An 18,878-nucleotide genomic window follows, 5' to 3' on the forward strand; every position below is an offset into this window, starting at 1 on the left:
CTACACTCCGACTTGTAAGTCCAAAAGTCATACTCGAAAATGAAAATGAATTCAAAACCCTTTGCAATTTCCCAGCTGCAAACTCATTTACCAACAACCCTCGGCATCACAACTCTTCCTTCGTGATGATCTAGAAGCAACAAGCCCCTTCAGCGCATCAAGCCCTGCCACAGGATTGGCGCGGGAGAATGACGTGGGGGGTTCCATCTCAGCGCCGTCGCATCCACCACCGCGGGGCAAGCTCCAGCACCTCCCCGGTATTACAGGTGCCAGAACAACTTTGGCGATAGCGGGGTAGCTGCTCAGAGAGCTTGTCTCGAGGGGCACCTGCACCAGGATCTTTCCTGCCACGAGGACGCGTTCCATTGGCGCTCAATTATCACCTCCAAACAGCCTCCGTCGGGTCACGAGAACTGTTAGCATTGCCGATTTAGGCACCGTGTTCCATAGGGTTCCAATTCTTAGCTCGGACTCGGGTAATCCCTAACTCGCCTTGATTTAAAAGACCTACCTTGTGGTCCCCGTCCACTTCCCTTCCTCTTGTGTTGTGATCTCTTAATCCTTTCCTCTATGCTTCTATACTCACGCAGTGCCGTCATCTTGCCAGCTCGTTGATCTCTCAAGATTATCTTACATACCAGTTCCAAGAACAAAACAATCATAACTGTTTAGAAAAGAGACACAATGGCTCGTTCTCTGGAAGGCAAGCTCGGTATTGTCACCGGTGCATCTCGAGGTGAGAAAATGCCTATCAAACCTCTCTTCAGTATCTGAAATTCCAAACTAATATGTCCCCAAGGCATTGGTATCGCCATCGCCGAGAACCTTGCTTCGAAGGGCTGCAACCTCGTACTGGGTTACACTTCCCCTTCCTCTAAGGCCCCCGCCGAACAGCTGGCCGCCGACCTGCGAGCAAAGCACAACATCCAGGCTCTGCCTGTACAGGCCGACATGGGCGACCCCACCGGCCCGCGCTCCCTCGTCGAGACCGCAAAAGCCCATTTCCAAAAGGACGGCAAGTTCCAAGTCGATGTGATCATCAACAACGCCGGCGTCGCCCAGAACAATCTCCTTCCAGACGTCACCATTGAACAATTTGATGTCTCCTATCGTGTCAACGTTCTCGGCCCTCTATTGTTGGTCCAGGCTGTCCAGCCCTATCTCCCTACCGACAGGAGCGGCCGCATCGTAAACATGTCCTCCGTGTCTTCCTCCCTGGGCTTCCCGGAGCAGAGCGTCTATGGCGGCACCAAGGCGGCGCTGGAAGCCATGACGCGCACATGGGCGCGCGAGCTCAGCGAGAACGCCACCGTCAACGCAGTCAACCCAGGTCCCGTCCTTACGGAGATGTACGCAAGCAACACGCCCGAGTTCAAGCGTTATATTAAGAACTTCATCGAGCATACCCCCCTCATGCGCGCTCGTAAGGGAATTGACTCGGACGAGTTGGTTGCCGATGCTGAGGAGGCTGGCGGACGCCCCGCTTACGTTGGAGAGATTGCCGGTATCGTGGGCATGCTTGTCTCTGCAGAGTCGGCATGGTGTACTGGTCAGGTTGTATGTGCCAACGGCGGCATGCTGTTTGGCATGCAGTAGAGCAGTGCAGTGTTATGATTGACGACGAATGAGGCGGTGCTTCGGTTTTTATGAAATAGACTTAGAGAATTGATTCCCCGATCCGCTTGAACTAGTCATTCATACAACACATGAATCCTCCGTGATTACACATTGATTAACATTGCAGTTGTACTATCTCGGTCCTGTCTTGTTCCGCTGAGCGTGAGATGGTTGAGGCAAGAGCTGCTAATTCACTAGCCAAAAAGTCGCTGAGTCAAACTCCCAATTTTTGCCCCGCCAGATTTGAAATCGCCCCTCCATCACACGTTTGGCCTCAATTCAACAAACCTTGACCAAACATTGCCAGTCAACAACTCATACATCATTAATATCAACCGGGGAGAAGGGAAAACCAAGACGGAAGAAGAAAAAGAAAGAAAAAAAAGGTCATGGCTTCAGACCCCTTCGACGACGTCCTCAACCTTGAGGAACAATTCTTCTCAGAGGGCTACAGGCAGGGAACCGAGGACGGCATCCTGGCCGGCAAGATCGAAGGCCGCTCCGTTGGCCTTGCAAAAGGTTACGAAAAGTTCCTCGAGAGCGGAAGGATACACGGAAAATCCGTTGTCTGGGCCAACAGGCTGTCTCTGCCACAAAAGACTGGGGTCGTTACCTCGTCTTCCGACAAGGAAGCTCAGCAGCAAACACCAACAGAGTTAAAGACTTGCTCACTACCACTCTTGGCACCCAACGCGAGACTGGAGAAGAATGTCACCGCAGCTTTTGCTTTGGTTGAGCCGGACACTCTCTCTACACAGAACAGCGATGATGCCGTCAATGACTTTGACGACAGATTCAAGAGGGCTCAGGGCAAGGTGAAAATCATTGAGAGGATGACTGGAGAGGGTTCTACAACCAAAGATGCGACCGAGGCTTCTAAGAGTACTGAGGCGAAGGAGCACTGATTTTTTTTTATTCCTTCGTTCGAGCATGGATGGCGTTTGTCGAATGTATGCATGAGTTTGCATAGGTGGAGGGCCAGTTGCAAAGTTTGTGCTGAGATACACAGCCTGGGGGAGGTATGAGGGCATGATGCAGCCTTTTGAGACAGATTTTGGAAACTTTGAGAAAAAAACGTTTAATGAATCTAGTGTCCTTCATATTTACAGCTGCCTCTCATACAGAAACCTCGTTCCACTTGCTCATGCGAATGTCCTGCAGGGGTAACTAAGCATTTGTCGTTAGCAATCCTTGATCTGCACCTGGAGAAACTAAACAAGCAGACTTACCCTTCGCCGTAGGACTGCTCCTCGTTGACCTTGTACTTGTGCACATCCCACTTCCCGCTCTTGAGGTCATGTCCGCTGGGGGTAGGCGGCAGGCCGTTGGTGAACAAAGTCTCCTTGCTGGCCTCGATGGCCTTGGCGGCGTTCTTCTCAAGGTAGGGTGCCAAACCCGTGGCCTTCGCCTCCTCCTTGGTAGCGACGAGCTGCTTCTCGCCCGCCTCGCCGATGAGCTCAACTCGGGGGTTTGCGGCAGAGCCGACGGACAGCAGACTGACAACGTCGGCCTGGTTGACGACGCTCAGGGCCGGGTAGTTGCGGCGGGCATCGCGCTTCCAGTACGGGTTGTCGGCAATGTCACCTGCAGGAACGGTGACGGGATCGTCGTAGGAGAGAGGGTCCAGGGAGCCCGGAGCCGGGTTGCGGAAGGTTGGGTTCAAAGGCACACCGGAGGAGCGGTTGGGGTCGATAGCGAGACTGCGACGGATGCGCTCCCAGATTCCGGTAGACTGGAGAGTGTGTTTCTGTCAAGATTCATAAAGTGTCAGCTTATGGACTAGAGCTATGGCGGGTGCTATTCAATTGCTAGTCAGGGTAGCAGAGTTGATATTGCTGATGATGGTTTGCCTTGCTTCGCTGGCAAACTGCCAATTGGAGCCACTCAATCGCCCGTACCTTGGAGATCTCGACAATGCCGCCAGCCGCAGCCTTCGCAACTACCTTGGAGGCCATTTTGGCGACGTCGTAGGCTGAGAGGAGAGGGGGTTTGGGTGTTCGATCGGTCGGTGATGCGGCGAGCTTGATGTTGGTTGTGAGCGACCCAGTACCCGAGTCGAGAGCGTGCTCCAGTTTCTGGCCGGCTACGTTATCCGGAGTTTAGCCGTGCGAAGCAATAGCCGTGCTTCAATTTGCAACCCAACTTTTAGATAAAGTACCCACTTCATCCCCTCGCAAAACTGCAACACGGAATTTCCGGGGTTCACTGCCCGTCGTTGCACAATTGGGTGCGCCGCCAGATTTTAAGAATGGCGATGTCACCGAGGTCAACGGAAGTGATGCATTTGGAACGGCAAAAGACCAACGCCAGTTAATCAAATCCTCACTACCTTGCAGATACAAGAAAAACCGTCCCATGTTCCTCCTACCAGCTGTTCCGGCTAAAAACTTGTGCCTATCACAAAGTTATACCTACATTGCTACACTATAACTACTCGTCCTTCTCATCCTTCTTGTCAGCCTCGTCGGTAACATCCTCCTTCTTCTCATTGTCCTTGTTCTCGCCGTTGGCTGGCTCTTCCTCGGCATCAGCAGCAGCGGCGGCGGCCTTGGCGACAGGCTCGGCATCGATACCGCTCTCCTCAACCAGCGCCTTGACGACGTCCACAGTGGCAGCGGGACCGCCGGGCTCAGCAGCGAGGACCTTGCCGGACTTGTCAACGACAAATACACCGCGCTGCGTACCCTTAGGCGACTTTTTGAATCCAATGGCCCCGATAAGGGTAGCCTTGGGGTCGCAGAGCAGAGGGTAGGGCAGTTTCTGCTTTGTCTTGAAGGTGGTGTTGGCCTTGGGCGAGTCCGTGGACAGGCCATAGATGGCTAAGCCCGTCTTAGTGAGCGGCTCGTAGGAGTCTCGGAAGAGACACACCTGAGTGGTGCCTGGGTTTCATGGCGGGTTAGTATGGTATTGGGGGGTGGTGAGGCATTACCAAACAGATATATGCTAGATCTCGCGGGATACTCACAGCCAGGAGTAGAGGCCTTGGGATAGGTAAAGAGGACAACTCCGGCCTTGCTCTTGTCAACAAGCTCCTTCAGAGTTGTCGCCTCGCCATCGTTGGTTTCGAACTCGCCGCCAAAGCCTTCGAGATCAATGGTTTCGCCCTTGGTCGCCTTGACCTTCTTGTCGGAGCCATTGGCGTTGACGGGCTTTTTGGACTCCTCAGCAGATGGCTTCGCGGGCTTGTCCTTGACAGTCTCCTTGACCTTTGCAGCTGCTTTTGCGACCTTGGAGGAAGCCTTCTTAGGGGCAGGAGCCGGAGCAGGCTCGGGGGCTTTGCGCTTGCGGAGCTCGACGGGCATGGCTTCTGTTTATAGGGCTGAGAGGCGCGATATAGGATACCAAGGATGCTTAAGAGGGTCGCAAAGGATGTGCGCCTTGGACAATGGTGTTGCGCTGATGCTGCGATCGGAATGCGATGGCAGTATCCGTTGAAATTGCAACAAAATGGGAGGGGGTTACGGGAGTCGAGGGAAGTTGAGAGGTAAACAGGAGGTTCTTGAGGATGGCCTCGAAATGAGCCAATCAGAGGCCACGATGGCCAGAGCTTCAACCAGGACCAGGGGGCTGATGCGATGCAAATGCACAAAGGTGCGGTGCTGGGTACTGCATTTTGCGCGCGGTGCGGTACACCAGGCCAGGTACATCATACACCCTAGCTCGGACTCTTTATTATTAAGCTCTGTCTGGCTGGTTGCCACGCGCAGGTCGAGGAAACCCAGCTGTTGTTGTCGGAGGAGGGTGCTGCTTATGGTAGTGTTTGGCTGGCTGGCTGGCTGATTGGAAGCTGACTGGCAACTGCTGTGGTTCAATTGCTTTGCTCCTTCCTGCCTGGAATCTGCGTGTCTGGGTCCCCCAACCCGATCGTTCCTTCCCCAACCACTACCAACGGCAAGAGGTAGATGGCAGAGAGGCAAAGGCAGAGAGAGCTGGACGGGGGTGGGTCTTGCTGTCGTGCTTTCGGCTCTTTCTCCCTGCTGCCGACCTCTCAAATCTGCTCCTCTTCCCACACACGCCCCGCCCTACATAGTAAGCTTTTGGTTAATGACCGTGCGTTCTCAACCCCGACCTGACCTTAGCCTCTGAGAGATCGCACGTTCTGGCGCCCTCGGGCTTGTGTGGGGGAACACCAGAACGGCTGGGCCAAGGGCGGGATATGCGGTTTCGCCTGTGCAGTACCCTCCATTGGCAGACCTTCGATACATTTCTGACCCTGCATCGAGATTGACATTGGCCCATAGACATTTTGTCTCATCCCTCAGTGGACGGAAGACGACAGTCTGCTAGTCGGCTAAATCGTTAGGCTCTTCTGCCTTACTCTACCAGTATACGTTATTTATTTTCTTGAAGGCAATTGACACCTACTTCATCTTATCCGTCGCCGCATCCTGCATATGACTAGACTTTGGGTGCTTTATACTGCATATGCGCCTCCCTCATCGATACTACCCCGACATCAGAAGAGTATCATACGGTTACCTACGTGTTCACCGTGGTCATTGGTCAGCCTCACCAGTTCCCCATCGTTTACACTCACTCTAGATGCCCCCTCTGTTGTGTTTTTTCGTCCTTTTTGTACCACTCCTTTTCCTACGAACATCTAGCAAGCGTTTTTTTGGTCAGCTAATGCAAAGCAACACTGTAATTCCCTGCCTGTCTTCCTGTCTTAAGTCATTACTCACCCATTGCCATCGGTCGCTTTCTGCGCCACTTTAGTCATGTGGCTTATCAATGTCCAAACCCTTCAGCTAGAGGAACATTTCAACCCCGATGTCCCTTTCGCAATCCTCTCCCACACATGGGGTGCTGAGGAGGTATCATTCCAGGAGTTCAAGGCTCTCGACGAATCTTTGTGGGCAAAGGCTGGGTTCTCTAAGATCATCGAGACTTGTCGGTTGGCCAAGTCTCTAGAGCTGCCATATGCTTGGATAGACACATGCTGTATCAACAAAACGTCCAGCGCAGAACTTTCCGAGGCAATCAACTCAATGTTCCGTTGGTACCAATCATCCTCAATATGCTTTGCCTATCTCGCCGATTTACACGATGAGGATCACTCTGACACATTCCTCGAAAATTTTAAGGCTTCTCGATGGTTCACCCGAGGATGGACCCTTCAGGAGTTGATAGCCCCTAGCATGGTGACATTCTACAATGCTTCCTGGAAACTACTCGGCTCCAAACAGACCCTTGCCGGTACACTGACATCGATTACGGGTATCGACGGTACAGTGCTGGAGAAAAAGGTCTCATTGAGAAAAATCCCGGTTGGAACTCGTATGTCATGGGCCTCCAACCGCCAAACGACTCGCGTTGAGGACTTGGCTTACTGCTTGCTTGGTATTTTTGATATCAACATGCCATTACTCTACGGAGAAGGGGAAAAGGCTTTTGCTCGCCTGCAGTCGGAGATCATGCAGGAGACGAACGACCTGTCTCTCTTGGCCTGGACGTCAGAGACCACGGATCCTGAGCGGCAGCAGGCATACAGTGGTGTGTTCGCAACTTCACCATCTGAGTTCGCGGTCTGCTCGAACCTTAAAGTAACAAATTCGCCTCAACTTCTAGATGAAGCCGAGGTTGTCGTAAAGAGGACCTCCTTGCAAATTGTAGCAATACTTTACATTCAAAAGCACGCCGCAGACGAAGCTGACACTTTGGACGAGAGGGAATACGTTCTATCATTACAATGTAGCGATGAGCGTGGGACCCCACCAACGCGATCTGTAATAGGTATTTACATTTCCAAAACACCGTCCGGGTTTCTGCGCCATAGACCGTGGAGGCTCAGCATACGTTCAGCAAACACTCTCTGGCCCCACGACAGAAAAGCCAGATCCCTAAAGCTTCTGAGGCAGATCAGCACCGAAGACTCTTGGAACATTCAAGATACTAGGTTTCAGCGTGCCGTATTTATTCGACTAGACATGAAGAAAACTAGTTTTCGAGCCCGTTTAGGTGCCGGTGAGGCGTCGTCAGCAATACCAGATGCTCTGTGGGATGGCCTGAACACTGTATTTCTCGACAGAAATTACGAAGAGTTTCCGTTCGCGCCTCGTCTGATACAAATCAACCTGTTGTATAACATGATGGGCCCACCGGTTGGGAGGCTGCTCCTTGTATCACTAATGGTCTCTCAAGTTCCATCCAAAGCTCCCGAACGTTGGGCTATACTGCTGAGTTACCAGCAAGATCCGTTAGGTGCTCATCTTCTGAGCCAACTCGAAGGATGGGACACGACTTCGGTATTGAACCATTCACTGTATACCACCGTGCAATCCACGATGGTAAAATGGCAATGGCAGTCGGATGGCTCTAACGAATCCATGCCATGGGCCGACCCAGCGGAAGGAGTTGCAACACCTAAGAGCCCCACCTCACGGACACTTGAGATTTGTAGAGGACGGCGAGTCATAGCAACGGTAAGCATTCTTTCTAACGACGCAGGACGGGGCGCGTATGATGTCTTGGTGGTTCTTCAGGACCTCAAGTGAGGGTCACAGGCCAATTGAAAGATGATTCTCTTTCACAGGGACAGTTGAGAAAAGGGCATCAAAACTCAACAGATTTGCTCAAATGTTCACAATTTCCACGTAGCGTAGCGACCCGCAGCGGACTTCAATATAGTATCCACCTAGTTCATCAACCGGTATCCGTCATAAACTGGCAAGATGGCCGAGCGGTCTAAGGCGCTAGCTTCAGGTGCTAGTCAAGTAATTGGCGTGGGTTCGAATCCCACTCTTGTCATAACCTTTTGTCGTCAGACGAGTTGATTTGGTGATTTTTTTGCGTTTATGAAACACTCAGCCTTGGGCAGCTCACGACACGTCAATGTAGTGGCGCTGGCTTGCCTCTCACGATGAAAACACCTCAAAGTGGAAACGAGTGAAGTACGCCAAAACTTTGTGACATTGGACCGCTTCCTTCACCAACGACTCTGGCTCGTCTCATGTTGATCCTGTTACGAATGGCTATATGTCCGTACCGCCCCTCTCATGAGAGCGGCCCTTCGACGGGTCAAGACAGGTGTAGGCAAAACTAACCAGCATGTTCCTCTAAGTACCTTGAGTAGTTACTGCAGAGAACCCCTTAGCCCACCAACTCACGACAAGAACCATGTTGAACCATGATTGGGCATGTAAAGGACAAGCCTTGAGCCTGCTTCAGCAGAACAAGTTACTTCGATATTGATAAAAGCAATGGTCAGCAAGAGTTGATCTAGGGCTTTAAAGTCCAAAGCCAAATGCCGAAACGAATCACTTTTATTTTCATGATGAAAACCACAAACGATCTAGAGTTCCAAGTTAGACCATCAAAGCATCTTCCTCCCCAGTGTTCTTCTCTGGCCTCTAGCATGACCCGTAAACCCTTGGAGTTTAGGAAGTATTTCGACTCACTATGAAATAAAGACAACAAAGCTGGTTTCCGTCTCATTTTAGCTAGAGATACCTTCTGATTGTCCTCAAGTTGAAAGTCAGTATGCTTTGCTCAGGTGTTTAATTGGCTACAGAAGCCAACTGAAAAACACGCAAAAGTAAGCATTTACGTCTCTCACAGCTGCATGACATCTATTCATTCGTTTTCACAAAGATACAACTACTTGATAAGTGCTAGATAATATCAAAAGCCTACGTATCTTGGGTTGTTATTGATCAGTGCCAAGCTACTTGCAGACATGAAATGCCCTACTTCGAGGTACAGCAGACACGAGGAAACCCCACGAAATTCGTGAATAAATCAAAGAAGAGTAAATGTTTACTTATGAAGTACATTTACTCCAAAGTACTCTGCGTCGACTGAAAACCATGCCAGCTTCCCTATATGCGCTTATCGAGCCCATTCCAGTAAATGCATATGTACCGCCTACACGCACAGTCCACCTCAATCAGCTCATCCTTCCTCATTGATGAGACCACATTCGCCCTCACTTACTTACACCCCACCACCCCCAAAACACCAACAGTAGGAGGATGAGGTGAAAATTCAAGATGCGCAAAGGAAATTTGACCCCAAAGGTTTGCTTGTTCCTTCAAACCGCCCGTCCGAGTTTTAGGTTTATCCACAGATGGCCTGATCCTAACCTATCTGCAGACGATAACCGCGCCCCTGGCGGCCTTCACCATGGCCTGCCTCCTCTTCGCGTAAGATCGCATCCTCAAACTTCGTCTCCACTGCCTGAGGAGAATGTAACGAAGTTTTTTTTTTTTTTCGTTTGTTTTTCTTCTGAAGGGGAAATCACTGAGTTCAAATCAGGTATACCAGCTCATCAATTCGCTCGGCGCGAGGTCAAGCCGTACGTTTCCCTCTCCCCTTCTGTCTCAGCAGTATCCCGCGCCTCACATTTCGAAATCGTATCATTCATTCGTTCTTGATTTCACTAACCCACCGTGAAGAGATATGGACAAGGAAGCGGCCAGAGCCAGGGTCATATCAACAGCAGCACCGGAGGCAGACCAGCGCCCCCGGAATCCGGTTCTTCATGAGAATAAGCCTTACAGGAACGATACACTTCACGCCGTAACGGAAGGACGAATGATTGAGGAAAACAAAGTCGAGCTGAAATTATGCCGGCTCATTTCTTGAATTTCTGTCCCATCATACGGGTCCTATGTACTATACCCCTTCACGCCCACTATCGATACCCATTTGAGTGTGCATCGCTAGAGACCAACAAACAGAACTCCGTGAAATTTCGCTGGTGTCTGTTTCTCCTAGATACTCCGCGCCCCGGCAATGTTTATGCTACAGAATATATGCCGCCCTAAATAAAACCATTTTGCCATGCTCCGTCAACTACCATAGATGTTGTAGTAAAAGAAAAGCGCTTCGTGGCGGTTTTGGGTGATAAGAATTAAGGGGAACGAGAGGGAGGTTTGCCTCTTGGAGAGGACAGCCGCAGTAGGTGCCATTTCGTGACCTGAATCGAGTTTGTCTATAACCTGGGTGACAAAAGTTAAGGGTATCTGGAAAAATCCCGTCCCCAATTCCTAATCTCAACAGCTTCTTTCTTCTCTCCTTCATCTGCTATACAGCACATGATTGTCTTGATAAGTATTCTCTGCCTTCCTCCCCTGCTTGCGTAGTAAATTTGTTGCGTGCGTCTCTCGGCTGTGAGCGACTTCGACAGGGAATCATGGTTCGGCTTCCCTTCCGAGCTTCCTCCTACCCTCTGCCCTTGCGTGATTCAAATGATTCATAACAAACTCGTACGTCAACATCGTCACCGTCGCGGCCGGCACCGCTCGCATCATGTTAGTGCCCATGCCAGCGTAGAAAGCCCTCCATCCTTCCTCTTTGAGGATTGTCCGGAAGGTGCTGACCACGCCGCGATACTTTGGTGATATCGGCTGTTGTGTCTTGGCATCGTCTCCCAACATCGAGGAAGGAACCTTGATGCCCATGCCTTGGAGGTATTCGGCACCTGCCACCGGTCTTCTTTGCGTTTGCAGTCTGGTCCGGATAACTTCATGCGGGTAAGTAGCGCTGCTTGCCATAATCTTCGACAATATCGAAGCGCACAGGATTCCCACCCACTGCGATTCCTGCGCATCGCCGTGTGCGGGCTCGCCCATACCTTGACCAGTGAATCTGGTTTTCAGATACTCATAAGCGGGGAACTGGACAGCTACGTGTGTAAGCCCCAGAAGGGCTGGCGTCAGGCCGGAGTAAAAGGAAAGAACGCCTTCCGATGTGTACATCTTGCGCGCGGCATCGACCGTCGATCGATAGTGCCAATTACTGTGCAACGTCGGCCTTGAAGTCGGTGTGTTAGACGACTTCGGAAACTGAGAATAGTGCTTGCCAGGATCATGTGCGACACTCTGCGACATCAAACGGGTCTTGATGACCCAAATCGGGTTCGTGACAATAGTACTGCTAGCACCGGCTATGATTGATGACCAGAAATTAATGAACACCGCATTGTCTGTTATCCATGTTAGCGAAGCTCTTGTACCCTTGAAACACACGGTCCCGCTTCCTTGGAGAGCTTACCATGGTGCTGCTTCAGCCAATCCTTGCTCTTGTTATAGACGGTAAACCAAACAGCCCAAGTGGGCAAATAACCCAACACTATCGGGCCGAGGCCCCTGTACATGCCGCGGATACCTTCTTCCTTCCATATTACACCAGCCGTGCCAAGCAAGCCGTTGTACAGTTTTGGGTGTCCGACGTGCCTCCCTTTAGCAATAGGATTGAAGCCGCCCTGAGCCTGCAGCTTAGTCTTGATGACGTCGAGCGGGCAGGTCACGACACCCGAGGTGAAGCCTCCCACGGCGCCAGCAAGAGCGTTGAACTGGGAATCGGAAGCATCTGCAGCCCATTTCTCAAAAAGGGTGATGGTTTTGTCGGCAGACATCGCAGTGGTGGCCTCTATGGTGGCTACCGCAGCCGCGCGGGCCGGTGGAGAGTAGGCTCGCGAGCTGCTGTAGTTGGGGTATGTCGAAGTTGGATAAGGCCCATATTCTTCTGGTGGAGAGTGCGGTGCGCCTCGTTGAGGGTCGGGGTGTTCGTCGTGAGACATCCCCTCACACTGTTGAGTTCGGTCGACGGTCAAAATCGTTGATTTTTGTTACTTAGTAAAGAGGAAACCGCGCCGGTTTCCCGGGATTGTTCGCTCTTAGAGAAGCTATGTGCTCTAAATGTGGTTGGGTTATCGAGAGTCGGTCAAGCGTGTGTAAGTGTCAGTCGATATGGGCTTTAAATTTTGACGGTATGTCGTTCGCAAGCTGTGTTTCCCTCTGTGTATTTGTGTGTATTGTATATCGTGGCCTGTGAGCGAAAAGCGGTTTGTTGCTGGACCTTCCCAAGTGTCCCGGTATGCGGGGAACGCTCCCACGCCGCCGTGACACTGAGCGACTAGCGGTTATCGCAGCCCATTGGCCTTGCAGAGGATGAGTGATCTAGCACGAAGAGTTAAAAGCGGATTCGGCAGGGTAACGCTCCCAAACATACGGGATTGGGAAGTGAGGGGTGAGGGCGGAGGCGGAGGAGGGGAGGAGTTGGTGAGAAGGTGGTGGTAGTTGTAGAAGGTAGTCTCGGTATGGTAAAAGCGTAGTCGGGGGAGTTGGAGATTGAGATATTGCGAAAAAGCGCCGAAGTGGAGTAGGACGGAGCACGAGAGCAAAATGATGCGAGCTGTCGGCTTTCTCTTTTGGCAGGAGGACCCAAGCGTGTCTAGGGTGCCAGTCAGGTGGAGTTTAGTGGTACAATCCAATGGGCTGGGAGGAAGGAGGAGGTGCAGTTGAAGTTGGAGGCACTGAATGGGAAGCGCCGGAGCACTGTGGCTGCTGCAAAGGGTCCTGTGCGATGACGCTGTGGGGGAAGTGCTTTAATCCCGACTTGCTGAGGCGTCCACAACTAAGACTGGCCGAAAATTGCTCTCCTCGGATATTGGCATCAGACCCGGGAGCTGCCGGAGGCCTTTAATTCTTGTTTGCAGCCTTGGGCGATCAACGCCATGTATGACGCAGAGCTGATTGTGCTGTTACAGTGAAACTTTACACGTGAACCTCTAATTAATGCTCCAGTTCAATATAGCTCCCAGGTGGCTGGAATGACTGTCTAAGCTCTGGTTCGGACCGTTGTGAGTCGGAAATCCAAAGATGGCTCTCCGACTCAGTCTCCAAAAATATGAATCGCAACTTTGCGTAGCCCGGGGGGAGCCAGGGAAAAAAAAGTTTCACACTTCTTGTCCACAGAATGAACTCCACCTCCGCCGGTTCTTTGCGGCTTTGGCTGCACCACAAATTCTCGTCCAGCAACAGGGTGGTGGTCTAGAGTGCTATCGTGAGCAGGGCACCTCGTTGGTAGTGCCAATTACCTCATAGATGCCCCAGGCCCAATCATCACGTCTGCTTTTGCCAACTCGTTCTTAAGCATATGGCCCGTGCTTTATCGTAGGCCGTCACCGCGCCACTCTTATCGCACTGCCACATTTTTTCTGTCTTCAGGTAGTGGCTGATGCATCTGCGACTGGGCGGAATCTCAAGGATAGTCACATGACCTGCCGTCCCGAATCTTTACGCCTCTCCGGCAAGCTCCACGATTTTCCCAGCGAGTGTGTACCAACCTCAGGCGATCCGCAAAACCGCTCCCCCGAGGCAATTCATATCGACTTCCACCCCGATCTCCTCTCCACCACACAGCAGACCGCCACAATGACCTCGATTGTCTCCAAGCGCCTGGCTGAGGGCATCCTCGCCCGCCCCTTCCTCAAGAGCCTTGCTGTCCCCTTCTCCAACTGGTACGCCAACGCTGCCGGCCACCGCAAGCTCGGCTTGAGGTAAGCGCAATTAAACACCCCAACGCAATTGGGACCCTGCGACATTGCCTCCCGGATTTTCGACTGACTGTTTTTCTGTTCAACAGATTCGACGACCTTACCGAGGAGGAGACCGACATTGTCCAGAAGGCTCTCGGCCGTCTCTCCCCCAAGGAGTCCTACGATCGTGTTTTCCGTATCCGCCGCGCCGTTCAGCTTTCCTACCAGCACAAGCTTCTGCCCAAGGAGGAGTGGACCAAGCCCGAGGAGGTAAACAACCTTTTTTTCCCGGACGAAATTGAAGACTATGGATAATGGAGGACTGACATGCTGGTACTCTAGGACATCCCCTACCTCTCCCCCATCATCGAGCAGATCCAGGCCGAGGAGGCTGAGAAGCTGGCCTTCGAGACCATGGAGGTCCAGAAGAAGCACCACTAAATCCAGGGGGGTGGGAAATGGAGAGAGCGCACGCCTGATGTGTAGTGTTAGGGAGGGAATCGCCCGGCCGGGCGCGCGAAAATTATGATGAAGCGTTTTAGACCCGAGGAGGATATAGAGAGGCCGGGCGGTTCGTGTACCTTATGTATAGACCTCGGGGGTTTATTTTGTCTGTCAATTGGAACACCCTGCTACAGTCCAAGGTTCTGCCCCTTACGACAGTACCAATTGATGACCTCTTTATGCGTTTGGATATCTTGATGACCCTCCCCCCGGTTCGGGCTCGCGGAAACTAGCTGACTAAATGGGCATTCTGATTGGCTCATGCTTTTAGGCCCACACAACTGGGCAACATCGTGAACGATCATGGCACATTAACGATATTAGTTTTTTATGATGCAGCAGCATACAGGATGATACGCTAGAATTCAGGGCTCGTGTATTTCTTACCCGCTAAGACGCCTTTGAGTATGTGCATTCTGACCATGTAATCAAAGTGACGACCTCCAACACATCCCAGCTCATTCATGTATTTGACTATAAATTACATAAGCGGTCGTCATCTAGTCTGTTGACGTTGCACCATTCGCCAGTATCCAAAGGGACATGCGCTTCGCGTTTGGAACATCTGCGCATGACAAACGTTTATGGCCTAATGGCCTCAATGTAATGTTTTATAAACAAAAGCTCAAATAAACCTCCTCGGCCTATTGTCCACTACCATCTCCTCTACTGCATCGTCCAGATTTTCTGTTCAAAGGTTCATACGTTGTAAAGGTTGTCATAAAGATATCTCACGCTGCAGTCTGGACCATTAAGTGAATTCAGCTGGCTGAGACTGTATCTTCGAGCTTAAGAATGTCTGACGGAGCCAGATGTTTGAGCCTTACATACAACCGTTCAATATCCAATGATCATACTTCTCCACACGCATCATCTTTGGTCGCATTCATTTGACAGCATCACGATTCAATCAGATTTGCTATCGAGACATGTCTGGGCACGAGGGAGATAAAAACCAACGACTCTTTTTGCTGCCAAACCGAAAACTTGAGCTTTGTTACCGAAAGCGCAATCGAAGTAGTGGAATAGTGGGTGCGGGCGAATAACACGATATAAAAACGGACACAACACTTACACACGTAGCTCTCATATAGATTACGAGTCTTAAGAAGCAGCTATCTACAACCGACGATTGATGAGTTTCGAAAGAAGAGAAGCACATCAATTGATTCAATGATCTTTTGAACTAATCAGCCGACACGCCCACGTGCTTTGCCTCTCCCGAGCCCCAGCTATTGGAAAACTCTCTACCACAATTTCCGAGTCTTCTTGCCCTATAGCCATTTACCTAAATTCCTTTGCGTTTTTGATTCATAATATCCCAGAAGTGGCGTCCCTTCAATGATACGTTCATGAAACTATGCATTGGTTCTCCACAGATATCAGAATGGGATGTTGCGGCGTAGGTATTGCTATACAACAACCGGGTTCCAAGACTCTGCTTACTTCATTGTCAACTAGTTGAAGCACCTCAATATTCTAGCAGCGTTCGGCAAGTCTATCCGTATTGAGACGACTACATTGACCCAAATACGAATAGTTAAGAGCATGGCAACAATTGCCAGCTCTCAATATGGCGAATTAATACAGGACCTGAAAGCATCCTGAACTCTTGAATGTCATTGACTGTCTTTTCTAAGCAGCATGAAAGTCTAATAGTCTACTAACACACAAAGAAGGTCTGGCCTCGAGTAAAGTAAGCTGTTTTCCATAGCCCCCAAGCAGCGAATGCATTCTGGGTTAGGTGTGACCTGACCAAAGAAGCCAATACCGTTAAGTACGTCGAATGGGAAGAAGCCGACTAACAAACATTCACAGCGCAGTCGCGGCTTCTCATGAGATCCAGCGATTTCCAGAGTCTCTGGAGTTTGTCTTGACTCGCAAGTGTTCTTTTTGCATGGAGTCTTGGCGAAGTGATAACTATCATCTCATAAAATCAACAGCGGATGTGGAAAAACAAATAGCTTACGAATTGAATATTATGTGCCATCCATGGCTGTACGAACGCCATTTGCGGTTGACAGGTGTGTTCCAAAAGGACGGATTCCTCATGGAACCGTCATGAAATCACGGCTGCGCGCCTGTCGTCATGGGCCCAGCATGCAGAGTGGAGAGTGCCTCAGGGTAGCAAATCTTGAGATATTAGACATGTCCATTCAATTCAAGCAGGAGTCACATTCGGACCAGTGAGGATACGATTCTCATCAGAGTATTCAAAATGTATAAATTACGCCTCTTTGAACTCCCGAGTTTCCTCATGCCCTAGATATCACACTCATTCGTCGAGAAAACTGCACCAAGCAAGGCCTCCTCCCAGTTAAATGCTGCATTCATCACCAGTCCAAGTCCGAGGCCGTAGGGGACTCTACCCTTCCTATAATGGGCGCACCGCATTCCCCCCCTCCTTATGCTAACAGGTGATATAACCAAGTCTATTATTACAGCGAAACATCCCCGTTTTGATACGGTATGGAATTGCCTGTTTTCTCCCACAAGGAGCACCTTTCGCCTCAATGTTCCGTTCATTTTTTTGCGTTTCGTGGCCAGCCGCGTCAAATAGTCGATGTCAAGCCAAAGAAAGAATGGTTTTTTTTTTGTTGGATATATGGGCAGCGGAAGTCGAACATGTAAGAAATCAGAGCAGCCGAGACATCTGACCGAGACTTGGGCCTTCCACTGGCCGTCCAAAGCTTAAACAAGCTTCTGGACCAGTATCGGAAATGCTTCTTTCCGTGGAACGCTCCTAGGTGTCGTGTGCGTATCGTTACGTAGTCATACAGTGCCGTGTTCCGTCAACCGCATTCTGCGGGTTAGTCGGAGAAATAAGTCGTACAAGCGAAGAGAACAGTACTAAAACGCAATCAAGTCGGGATCATGCGTTTCCGGGCTTCTCCTCGGTATCGATATGCCAGACAACGTAGTTGGGGAGACCGACAACCCTGTAGCCGGCACGCTTGGCCATCTTTGCGAATCCTTCCGTCTCCGCCTGGTTCTCAAAGGCGTAACATGGGAAGTTGATTCCTAATTTGTGTCAATAATAGCATTAGAAAAGTGCAAATCAAGACTCACCTGATCTGTGGACGTCTCCCTTGACGAGGATATTGACACCGCCAATGCCATCAAGGTCGAGCTCCTCATCCTTATTGTTGCGCCAATCGCCCTCCCTAGCCATATATCTGCGGCCGGTATCATACTCCTTGTAACCTATATTTTATTAGCGGACGCTGTTGAATCGGGTACTGATATCCTCACCCTCAGCGAGAACGACATCCTTATCCAAGGAGGCAGCCAGTCTGCGGCCCTTGTCGGATTCAACCCAAGAGTTGTAGTCGAAGCGTCCCTCAATGTCGCGGCCGTCACGGTATCGGTGGAACCAGATGTCTTTCGCAAATAGTTAGCTCCAAATTCCACCCGAGCAGTAGGGAGGGGTACTTACTGGGAACAAGAATGTCCGTGTCGTGGGCAACGAAGTCCTCAATAATCTTCTTAGGGCTGTCCTGAATATCGACATCGCGCCAGTAGACCCAGGAGTGCTCAGGCTTCAGAGCGGCAGACAATAGGTAGTTACGGGCACGGCCCATAGCCTTTCTTCGGGGGCCCTGGGCCTTGAACGAATGACGCTCCTCAACACTTTGGCTCAGCTCGAAGCCAAAGTCCTTTTCGACGATCATTGCGCTGTTAAAGGGAATCTTGTCAGGGCGGCGCTGGATGCGGTTCAACTCGGACGCAAGCACCGCGAGAGTATCATCCTTGGAATCACCAACCAGGAAGGCCAGGTCGATCAGGTGATGGGGATAGGTCAGTTCGGCGATCAGCTCGAAGTACTTTGAAAGATAGGGGGCAGCGTCCTTGAGAGGAGTAAGAATCAGGACACGCTCCTCGTTGGTGGCAGCCTTGCGAGTCGACTTGATGGGGTTAAGGTTGACGTGCTGGATGGAGGTATGGTTGATCTCCAGGGGCTCATGGTGGTTGAAAATGACGGGGGTCTGGAGGTGAGCGGCCCATGAAGCTTGCTCGTTGAGCGACATCTCCATGGGGGGCTTCGCGGGGCCCCAGCAGTAGAAGCTGTGTGGTGCCACATGTCAGCAAGCTCTGTCAAGTTGTCTCTTGCGGCACATCGCCAGATCGAGAAAAACATCACTCGCCCTGACGAGCGCAGACAGCCTGAGCCACAAATAATGAACATACCTCTGCATTTCAGAAGCTGACGTGCTAATGCCGCGCCAGAATAGCAGAACGAGGCCGGTGAGGACAAGGAGAAGGAGAAAGCGCGTTTTTGTGATAATAGCCCATATCGCTCTCGTGGGAGGTAGTCTGGCCTGGGCTGACTTCCAGTTGATTCCGCCTTTGGGGAGAAGCATGGCTCCTGTCGAAATTGGGGGTGGCCCTGGGACACCACCCTAAAACCTCTCTTTACAAAGAAAAAAAAGAAGAGAATATATGTGGCACGACGGGCGTCCCAAATCGCAGCTTTACAGACGTGACGGTGTCCTAA

The 18,878-nt window shown here is 51.0% G+C and overlaps 8 protein-coding genes across 8 annotated transcripts; 4 read left to right on the plus strand and 4 right to left on the minus strand.

The window, feature by feature from the left end:
* Positions 1–684: 684 nt before the first annotated feature.
* CTRU02_200688 (3-oxoacyl-(acyl-carrier-protein) reductase) lies at positions 685–2,522 on the plus strand (the record flags this gene model as incomplete). Its single annotated transcript, XM_036718695.1, has 3 exons — positions 685–736; positions 800–1,582; positions 2,017–2,522. 3 exons carry the CDS (start codon positions 685–687, stop codon positions 2,520–2,522), a joined length of 1,341 nt encoding a protein of 446 aa, XP_036589694.1.
* A 237-nt stretch (positions 2,523–2,759) lies between these two features.
* CTRU02_200687 (NADH-ubiquinone oxidoreductase 21.3 kDa subunit) lies at positions 2,760–3,572 on the minus strand (the record flags this gene model as incomplete). The annotated part of the gene is made up of 3 exons (XM_036718694.1): positions 2,760–2,784; positions 2,847–3,364; positions 3,516–3,572. 3 exons carry the CDS (start codon positions 3,570–3,572, stop codon positions 2,760–2,762), a joined length of 600 nt encoding a protein of 199 aa, XP_036589695.1.
* Positions 3,573–4,047: 475 nt separating this feature from the next.
* CTRU02_200689 (disrupter of telomere silencing protein) lies at positions 4,048–4,919 on the minus strand (the record flags this gene model as incomplete). The annotated part of the gene is made up of 2 exons (XM_036718696.1): positions 4,048–4,496; positions 4,583–4,919. 2 exons carry the CDS (start codon positions 4,917–4,919, stop codon positions 4,048–4,050), a joined length of 786 nt encoding a protein of 261 aa, XP_036589696.1.
* A 1,416-nt stretch (positions 4,920–6,335) lies between these two features.
* On the plus strand, positions 6,336–8,111 carry CTRU02_200690 (het domain protein; the record flags this gene model as incomplete). The annotated part of the gene is made up of 1 exon (XM_036718697.1): positions 6,336–8,111. One exon carries the CDS (start codon positions 6,336–6,338, stop codon positions 8,109–8,111), a length of 1,776 nt encoding a protein of 591 aa, XP_036589697.1.
* A 1,494-nt stretch (positions 8,112–9,605) lies between these two features.
* Positions 9,606–10,100, plus strand: CTRU02_200691 (uncharacterized protein; the record flags this gene model as incomplete). The annotated part of the gene is made up of 4 exons (XM_070203727.1): positions 9,606–9,632; positions 9,709–9,758; positions 9,871–9,910; positions 10,011–10,100. 4 exons carry the CDS (start codon positions 9,606–9,608, stop codon positions 10,098–10,100), a joined length of 207 nt encoding a protein of 68 aa, XP_070062309.1.
* A 648-nt stretch (positions 10,101–10,748) lies between these two features.
* On the minus strand, positions 10,749–12,139 carry CTRU02_200692 (mitochondrial carrier protein; the record flags this gene model as incomplete). The annotated part of the gene is made up of 2 exons (XM_036718698.1): positions 10,749–11,542; positions 11,611–12,139. 2 exons carry the CDS (start codon positions 12,137–12,139, stop codon positions 10,749–10,751), a joined length of 1,323 nt encoding a protein of 440 aa, XP_036589698.1.
* Positions 12,140–13,775: 1,636 nt separating this feature from the next.
* Positions 13,776–14,320, plus strand: CTRU02_200693 (ubiquinol-cytochrome c reductase complex 14 kda protein; the record flags this gene model as incomplete). The annotated part of the gene is made up of 3 exons (XM_036718699.2): positions 13,776–13,900; positions 13,987–14,149; positions 14,222–14,320. The coding sequence occupies 3 exons, from the start codon at positions 13,776–13,778 to the stop codon at positions 14,318–14,320; spliced, it is 387 nt and encodes a 128-aa protein (XP_036589699.2).
* Positions 14,321–17,255: 2,935 nt separating this feature from the next.
* Positions 17,256–18,744, minus strand: CTRU02_200694 (mannan polymerase ii complex anp1 subunit; the record flags this gene model as incomplete). Its single annotated transcript, XM_070203728.1, has 5 exons — positions 17,256–17,404; positions 17,453–17,587; positions 17,636–17,764; positions 17,820–18,448; positions 18,572–18,744. 5 exons carry the CDS (start codon positions 18,742–18,744, stop codon positions 17,256–17,258), a joined length of 1,215 nt encoding a protein of 404 aa, XP_070062310.1.
* Between the last annotated feature and the right edge of the window lie 134 nt (positions 18,745–18,878).

The sequence above is a fragment of the Colletotrichum truncatum genome (assembly GCF_014235925.2).
Source record: "Colletotrichum truncatum strain CMES1059 chromosome Unknown Contig_0001, whole genome shotgun sequence".
NCBI classification, from domain to species: domain Eukaryota; kingdom Fungi; phylum Ascomycota; class Sordariomycetes; order Glomerellales; family Glomerellaceae; genus Colletotrichum; species Colletotrichum truncatum.